This window comes from Fundulus heteroclitus, chromosome 15, assembly GCF_011125445.2.
Source record: "Fundulus heteroclitus isolate FHET01 chromosome 15, MU-UCD_Fhet_4.1, whole genome shotgun sequence".
Lineage (NCBI taxonomy): Eukaryota > Metazoa > Chordata > Actinopteri > Cyprinodontiformes > Fundulidae > Fundulus > Fundulus heteroclitus.
The window spans coordinates 31,348,207-31,356,734 of record NC_046375.1 but is presented as its reverse complement, the minus strand read 5'-3'; the positions used below and the strand labels follow the sequence as shown (position 1 = coordinate 31,356,734).

At 45.1% G+C, this 8,528-nt stretch overlaps 1 protein-coding gene across 2 annotated transcripts in view; it reads right to left on the bottom strand.

Annotated features, from left to right (window-relative positions):
- mdn1 (midasin AAA ATPase 1) overlaps positions 1–8,528 on the bottom strand; it is a 98,482-nt gene that overhangs the window by 47,166 nt on the left and 42,788 nt on the right. For both annotated transcript variants that reach the window (XM_012853983.3, XM_021311403.2), the window contains exons 33-47: positions 7,760–7,874; positions 7,363–7,623; positions 7,075–7,272; positions 4,985–5,193; positions 4,782–4,904; positions 4,128–4,325; positions 3,288–3,395; positions 2,737–2,925; positions 2,012–2,101; positions 1,663–1,926; positions 1,308–1,572; positions 1,035–1,194; positions 595–711; positions 298–506; positions 60–208 (exon numbers count right to left, since the gene is read on the bottom strand). In XM_012853983.3, the coding sequence (XP_012709437.2) occupies positions 60–208; positions 298–506; positions 595–711; positions 1,035–1,194; positions 1,308–1,572; positions 1,663–1,926; positions 2,012–2,101; positions 2,737–2,925; positions 3,288–3,395; positions 4,128–4,325; positions 4,782–4,904; positions 4,985–5,193; positions 7,075–7,272; positions 7,363–7,623; positions 7,760–7,874 (2,655 nt within the window). The remainder of the gene's footprint in view (positions 1–59; positions 209–297; positions 507–594; positions 712–1,034; positions 1,195–1,307; positions 1,573–1,662; positions 1,927–2,011; positions 2,102–2,736; positions 2,926–3,287; positions 3,396–4,127; positions 4,326–4,781; positions 4,905–4,984; positions 5,194–7,074; positions 7,273–7,362; positions 7,624–7,759; positions 7,875–8,528) is intronic.

Below are 8,528 nucleotides of genomic sequence, written 5' to 3'. Positions count from 1 at the left end.
CCCCGGCTGTCTGTGATGTAAGAGTGTGATCTGAATGCATTGTGTCAGGAATGTGATACCTTCTGATTGGCAGCAGTGCGCTGAGAGAATGAGTACGCCTCAGCACAGGCCTGCCGCAGGGCACCGCGCAGATCTGCACCTCTCTGCAGCTGGCAGGACAGCAGGGAGCCCGCGTGGAGAAGGGACGCCACAGAACCGGCCGGCGAGTCTGAGAGGCAGAGACAAGAGGGTCTGAAAAATCCTCATCCATCACTGGAGGGGAAGTCGATTTTTACCCGTCAGGGTCGCAAGGCCTACCCCAGATGGCAGATCTGATGCCTTTATGTATTTCAATCAGTAGATCATACACACAGTCCCCTGTCACACCAGCAGAGTGGAGCAGAACCTTTAGGTCCAGTGTGTCCCAGCACACTCCCTCATGTTCCCCTGGGATGTAAACCTCCACCCCTCTGTTCCTCATGGCTCTGGACAGCTCCCCGTGACCGGGGTCCATGGTGAGGAACAGCCTGCGCGGTCAGGAAATATCAGCTGAACACAGAACACTGCAGAGACTTTAGGAACCACCAGAACCTCTAAATGACCTTCATTACTAACCTGAAGTTAGGATGTGGGGTGATTATGGGAGTCTTGCCATCGATCATGCCATGCTCGTTGATGGAAAGCGATCCATTTGGCTCAAGAAGGGCGTTGAGGCGATCTAAGACAGATGCGCTGAGTAAAGAACGCAGGATCAGTGCTAGGCTCCAAACTGACGGCTTTTGAAGCTATTGATAAATTCATCATCTTGAACTGATCACCTATCTTCTGCTACAGACTGGCTCAGACTAGCAGGCCACTATAGATTTAACCAAAGAAGTCTAATCAGCTGATCAGGGCAACTCAATACAAAAAGCATTCTCTATGCCGATCTGGCAGATAGAAGTATGAATAAAATTATACTCTAGTTGCTGCCACAATTTCAACATTAGTTTATTGGGGTTTTCCAGTCTAGCAGATCAGGAGGATATTTCTAGAGCTGCAGTTCTAAATGGTACCTGCAGAAGTTGACATTGTCCATAAGCAACCAGTCCCCAGCCTGCAGGGCTTGGACCAGCATCCCATCCAACCACTCGAAGCCCCCATTAGTCCAGCCATCCTCCAGCTGAGCCAGACGCTCCTTCAGCAGAGTGAACTCCGTCTGCAGCTTGGACATGTCTGAGGGGAAAGCCCGCCTGGTTAAGGCCCAACATAAGCTCTCACAGAACGATAAGACCAAGCAGTCTTTATATAATGCAGTGTGAATTCCTCTGAAAGGACTGGGGAGTTACCGGTGAACACTTTAAGCTTGGTGTTTAGCTTCTGCAGGAGGAGGATGATGACCTCCAACTTGTTCAGCGCCTCAGAGTTTACACTTCCTCCTGGTCTTTGTAGTCCTTTCTCCCTTAACCACTGACAGAACACGCCCCATGTCTGCAGCAGAAACTCTGTGTCCTGGGTACCATCATCAAGAGACATCAGTCCGCGCCTTATTACCATGGCAACTGTGTAGTCAACTGACTCCAACACTTGCTGCCATGGACGCATGATGTCCACCTGCATTAAGGAGAAGAAGGCAATATTAAACTGATTTCTCGTGTTTTGTAGTAGCGGACACGTTGCAGACATGACGGTGGTTGGTGCTACCTGCTCAAACCCTCCCAGGAGCTCAGTGGTGTCCATGGCACTGTTCATGGCCATGACCCTGAGACGGTGTCCTGTCAGCAGGGCCAGCAGTCTCACCAGGCTCGTCTTTCCACTGGTTGTTGGTCCAACTACTATAGTCATCCAGCCCATTTCCACACACTTCATCAACGACTCTAAGGGCTTCAGGCACTGGTGTGTGATAGAGAGCAGGGGGTCGAGAGTCACAGGGGCCCCACCACTGCGATTCAGCACGGAGAAGCCCACCTACAGCAGCAGAAGAGTGGCACAGAAACAAATGAACTGTGTGCACGTGATAACTAGCACACCGGGTTCCATGGTGCTGACAAACCTGCACATTGAGAGGAGTGATGTGAAACTCCCTGGAGCCACAGTAAGGCTCGTAGTGTTCCCCGAACACCTCCCTAAACACAGACAGCACCTGTGTGGGACACGAGAACGTTCAGAGACGGATCCATCAGCTACTTACAAACCAACTGCTGCCCGGAACCGGACACTTTTCAGCCTAGATGGCCCTACGTGGTGACCAGCTGGTCAGAAACTAGACTATCTGATCAATTAAAGCTTCATTAACAGCACTACCAGGACGCAAATAAATTCTATCATGACATGACTGGAGGGCTAATATTCCTATAAATCCATTTAAGAAAATACATTAAACTTACAAACATAAGGTTTGATGTACAGAAATAAAGATGTGCAGGAAAAAAAATAATTTTGCATTAAGGAAAAGAGTTCAGACTGAGCTCTACTTGGTATTTAAAATGTTCAGCTCCACTTAAAACCTTTCCTTTTAAAAGATTCAACGGTGGGTCCTTTTCAGATCAGTGAGGTGTTCATAGACAGGTCAGCGGAGGCTCAGTGTAAATTAAAGTCTGGTCAAAGCTTTACCTGAGGCCCAAATCAAACATGAGCCACAAAACCTGGACTATGGTGATGTCACATCATTAAAATATGATTTGATATTCACTGTCCAACTAAAAACGTCCTCATGAGTCTAACTGCCAATATATAAAACAAAGCACTCTCCACCTCCATGGAATCAGTGCGGCTTACCTTCGTCTTATCAGCCTCTGTTCTCATTCTGTCAGCGTACACCAAGGCTACATGCTGGCCTGGGTCGAAAAATCCTGGCGCTTGATCGGTCTGCATCAGCTGACACCAGCGGAATATGTCCCGTAGGTTAAATTCCCAGGGGCTCCCTTTCTGCCCCCACAGCCTCTCAACACAGACCTCCTGGACGAGCTGTGAGATGGTAAAAAAGGGGTGTTTACTTTGGCTGAATAACGGAGAGTTGGAGCAACGGCCAACATGAGAGCAAGGCTCGTCAGGTAGGAGGAAAATAGGAGATTGAAAGGATATTTAAAAACAAAATAGATTCTGTGATGCTGGATTTACCAACCGCTTCTATTTAAAAGAGTTAACAATTGACTCATTTATGAAGGACATGTCACATTAATGGGGTGATGCACTCACGGTCATTGGTTTTAGCATAAACAAGGTACATAAGACGGCAGGTTGCATCTCTCAAAGTATTTCTGACCTATAAATACCAGACATAGTTTCAGTTCTGTCAGTGGCTCAAATACAATAGAAGAGAAACTCACCCGGTTATTGAACTCAACCATTTTTCCAATGATTTCTTTATCAATGGTGGGAAAGATGGAATTTCCAATGAACTCCATGTCTTTGCTGGTCAGCTGGTCCACAAAAACCTGGAAAGAACAGCATATTATGAACCAACCAAATCAGTAGACACCATGGTAAAATTTCATCCATCAAGACATTTCTGTGTGAGCAGGAAGGATGACAGCAGCGAGGACCAGGAAAATCAAGTTCCTCTGCCTTATCTGGTGGAGCTTTGAACCATTTTTACTTTGCAACATGCTGGGCCTGGAAACGCTGGCAGCCTTTTGGAGAAGGTAAGTTAAGGATCTACATACCTAAAGGAATGGACTCAAAGACTATGGTTTTAGTAATGCTAGCTTATTACTAGAAGCAATAGGATGCTAAAGCCAATGAACATGTCACTGGTTTAATTGGCGACAAATCTGTCAGAAGCCTGGAACACATGCTCAGACTGCACTAGTCAGTATTTCTGCCTCAGAAGTGTTCTAGACGTTTCCTCACTGGAAGCCTGGAGGAACGTCTGACTCCTGGACCCAGCATTAACCCCTGTTCTAAACACTTTAATTACTCTTGACTGCAGGATCCCTAAAGATATATGAAATTCGTATGTATATTACTAGCACAGAAACAGTGTTCTGACTGAATAGATGTCATGTGAACACTTTTTTACAAATAACAGCAACATTCTGAAAAGTCTACTCTATCAAGGTAAGGCAGGTTTATTTGTACAGCACATTCAGCAACAATGTGCTTTACATGATGAAAATACAAGAAAGCATAAAAAACAACAACTTTGCAGTGGAAGGTTAGTTTCTCACCTGAGTAAATCTGTTGAGAAAGGATTTGGGCAATCCTTTGCGTCCCCCGCCTTGGGTGAACGGGTTCTGACAGCCAAAGATCTTGGTCTTCTGGTGCTGAACCTGGAAGCTCATGCCCAGCTCAGGGATGTAGATCTCTGCTCTGTGGTCAAAGCAGGCGTTCAGACCCTCTAGCACTGACTGAGAGGCCAGGTTGAGCTGTGGGCAGAACAGCTCCGCGTCAGACAGCAGGTCATCATGTTTCTCTGCACCGCTGCCACATCTGGTCCTCGGTCAACATTATATATCAAATGAGACTAAATGACGTGTGTTATGTGCTATAATTTATCTCTTTTACCTGCTTCTCCATTACCAAGAGACGAAAAAGAATCAAGAATCTTTAATGCTCACTGTGTTACCATGACGGCAGTTTTGATGAGACAGACCCTGGCTCGGAATGCACACGTATTACACACACCACCCAGATGATTACATGGCCTTTACAAACCACCCCTCCAACCACCTTTTATTAATTATTTTTTTTTTTACATAATTTAGGCTTGAGCACCACACAAATTCTTTAAATTGAAAAGTGGATCATTGTCCTAAGCCTTGTTTGTTGTTAGAAATAAAGTCCAAAGCATCAGGCCTGGTGTAGTGATTTGCCGTTGTTACCTCATCCAGGACCACCCAGTGGCCAGCCTTCAAAGCAGCCAACAGGGGGCCATCTCGCCATGCAAACTCTCCTCCCTTCCCTCCCTCCACAGGAAGATCCGTCCCAAACAAGTCAGTGACATCCTGCCGGAGAGCACACAGCATTACATCCAGGGTAGCACCGGATAGTCCTATCTGAGAAGAGCCAAAGATCCCAGCCGTACCGTTTGCTCGGACAGGTTGATTCTGATCAGACGGTTTCCAGAGGCTTTGGCCAGTGCTGCCACCAGGCTGGTCTTTCCCACCCCAGGGGACCCCTCCAGCAGCACAGGCCTCTGCAGTTTGAGGGCTCGTAGAAGCCGCTGGGCGTTCATTGCCGCGGTGCCGGCTGTGATGGCGTACTCAGACAGGGTGCGGCTCTCCGTTTCAGGCCCTGATGACATAATTGATCATTTAAAGGAAATTGCCGCTAAAGAAGAGAAGAGCTCTGAAAAGGGACAGGAAAAAAAGTCATGTGCTTGAACACATGATGAGGAAATGGCTGGAAATCCAGCAATAATACAATGTTCACTGAAAGGCTGCGTTCCTTGGCAACGCAAGGCCTCAGTCAATCGTTCCCCCTAAATGTTTGATAAGTGTATGTGATGGACAGTTGTACTGAAACTGAATTTTCGATTGCAATGCAAATTGTAGTTGACAATAAAATTGATTGATTGATTGATTGATTGATTGATTGATTGATTGATTGATTGAAAGATGTGGAAATTCTACAAAATGAACCAATGAAGACGCTGTTAGATGTTTACTGATCAGGTCTCTCCTGGGAGATGCTCAGTTTACTTTTAATTCTTGTTTGGACCAACTCAGATGGTTTTATTCATCAAAGCTATCTCATGGCCGATGCACTCCCTCTGGGTGATTCTGTTGGTGCATCTCTAAATAATTTAAACTATTGTTCTACTGCAGACACCATAGCCCAGGATAAATACTTGGGTTTGTTTTTTCAACATTGAATCTTTAAAGACAGCTTCATACCTGCATTCCAGATCTGCAACACATCCCAAGAAAAAAGGTTACCCAGGAACACTTATTAGTTTCAACTGCAGCTCCTAGGGTATACTGGCATTAAAGTTTTTTTGTATAAAATGTATTTAATTCAGTTTATTTATGTCACCAACAGATAACAAAAGTCCTCCCAGGACATGTGCCAGAAAAAGGTCCGATTGAATTTCAATTGCAATCCAATCTGCTGGAAGTCCCTGGAAAATATGTAGTCTACAGACACCATGTTGCTGTGAAGCCACTGCAGGGCTGTTCAGCATCCACACTGCATCACAGGGCTGGAAATATGATACCATCAGGCTGACTGCAGCCACTGCATGGTAGCAGTCTGCAAGTGCTGGTCCTTGTCTTCACTGGTTGAACTCCTTTACAGATTATCCCCAGAGTCCTGATCTGTTTGACCAGGAGCCTGTGTTTTGAGCGTTCATGTTTCCCAGCTCAGAGTGTGACACTGCCTCAGGATAAGGTTCCGTTTGTGAACGCCACACTTTGTCAGCTGTGTCCCAAATAGTGTGTTGCTTCTCTGGTTCTATAAACTGCAGATGACCGATGACTGCTGCTGCAGGTATACCTGGAGGACACACAGCTTAGGCTCTACTTTACAGTTCAACTGAACCTCTTCTGGACAACGTCACGATATTCTGCTCAGCAGAGGGAGAAATATAGGAATCATTTTTAATCTTTCCTTCAACTAACATCATATTTAATCAGCTCTATGATCATTTTCCACATCTACTGGCAGACAGGAGATTTTCTGTCTGGGTCTCCTTAAATACTCACTCTTGAAATGCCCACTTTTTGGGCCACATTCTGACCACAATTACCTGCTGAACCAACACTGATGCTACTCATGTTAACCTCACCAACAGAGAGATTTTAAGAAATGAATGAGACAACAGGATTAAACCTTTTTTGGGGTGTGGGCGTTGGGGAGTGGGGTCTTACTTAATGTCAAACGATGGATTTGGATTACAGGACTTTTTTACTGAACAAGACTGTAATGCACAATATAACAAGGCAAACTAGCACACAGCTAAACATGAAAACTAAAGCAGAAATGGCAAAGCTTAAAATATACCACCTCGGATCTTAAGCAAGGTGTTTGTCTAACCAGCTTTCATTATATTAAAATATGAATGTAGTTTCATCTAAGACCTACTTTGCTATGTAGAAATCTGTTTCTTGAGACCGAAATTTGAGGCAGAAAGAAGAGGTGGACGTGTGGATATAGAGACATAATGGATATCCATACCTGTGGCGATGTAGAAGGGGCTGATACCAAAGAAGTCCTCTCCCCACTGAGGCTCCCGTGGCAAGCAGCTATCGTAAACTCTCAGAGCATCCAACATCTCGTCATCTAGCTTGGTCATCTTACTCAGCCTCTGCTGCAGGAAACCGAGGCACATCCGACGCGCAAACAGGGCGCTGTCTGCACAGGACACTGTAGTCCCTGAAAGGAAAAGAGAGACAGATACCGAGATAAAGTTTCCCAGTAATGGAAGTAACTCAGAGCTTGTATTCCGAGTAGGATTTAGCTGACCTGAGCCAATGCCATCGATATAAACCAAACATGCAGCATGGACAAAAGCTGTGACAGCATCCAGTCTGAGGTCCCACTCCGCTTCTTCCTCTTCCTCAGGCACTCTCATGGTCATGAAGCTGTCCTCGTCTCTCTCACACACAGTATTGAGGAAGTTCACCCAGGAGAGGATATCTCTAACACTCAGGATGCAGCGCCTGCCGAAGTCCTGCTGGGTCAGCCACTCAATGAAGTCCAGCATCAGCTCTGCGATGTCCACGCCTGGATTGCATTTGATGACAGGCAAAATTAGCTTCATCTTTATATTAATCAGCAGTGGCACTAACCCTAGAGAAAACAGTCACAGGTAAATCTCAGCCACTGCCTGGCTAGCTGGCATCAGTATAGTCGACTTTACCGTCAAGTGAGAGTCCGGCCCGCAGGTTGTGTTGGATGATCTGAACCAGGTCACTGCGGCTGTTGCTCTGAGGACACCAAATCTCGGTGAAGCGGTTCCTCAGGGCAGGAGACAGCTGTCCAAAAGCACATCAGCACAATGGTCAGACTTCACCGTCACTTACAGCACTGGCCAAAGTGTTCATACCTTTGAATCTGTTCACTTTCTTACATTAACTGCCACAGAGAGTTTCTCACTGAGCTGGAGATTTTTTCATAATGGTGGAAAGCATTTTCCAAATCCATATTTCAAACCTCTGTTCTCAATTCTAATTTGTAAAGATATTCAAATTCAAGGTATAAATTGCAACATAATGAATGAGACAAAGTGTAGTAAGTATAGAAATGATTGTTGGACTTCTGAATAAACAGAACAGTTTTATAGATCAGCAGCAGAGTTTGTAACAGACAGCGAGTCAGGGCAGAGATTCAAGAAACTGATTAAAAAGTCTGATACATGACACTTTGATGACACCAAATAAACCTTTACAACGTGAAAATCCTAGATGGCTGACGTGCTCGACAACATAATGCTTTTTTTTTTTTTTACTTTTGAATCCTTAAAGTCTAACTCTTGGACTGAAAAAAAAATCCTGAAAACCGTTTAATAACTTCCAGAACAAGGTAAACTTTGAATATTCATGTATCAAAAGTGTTCAAATTAAGTTTAAATATAAAATATTGCACATGTCTTACACCAATTATGGTATTCCGCGTTTGAGTGCTGCCTT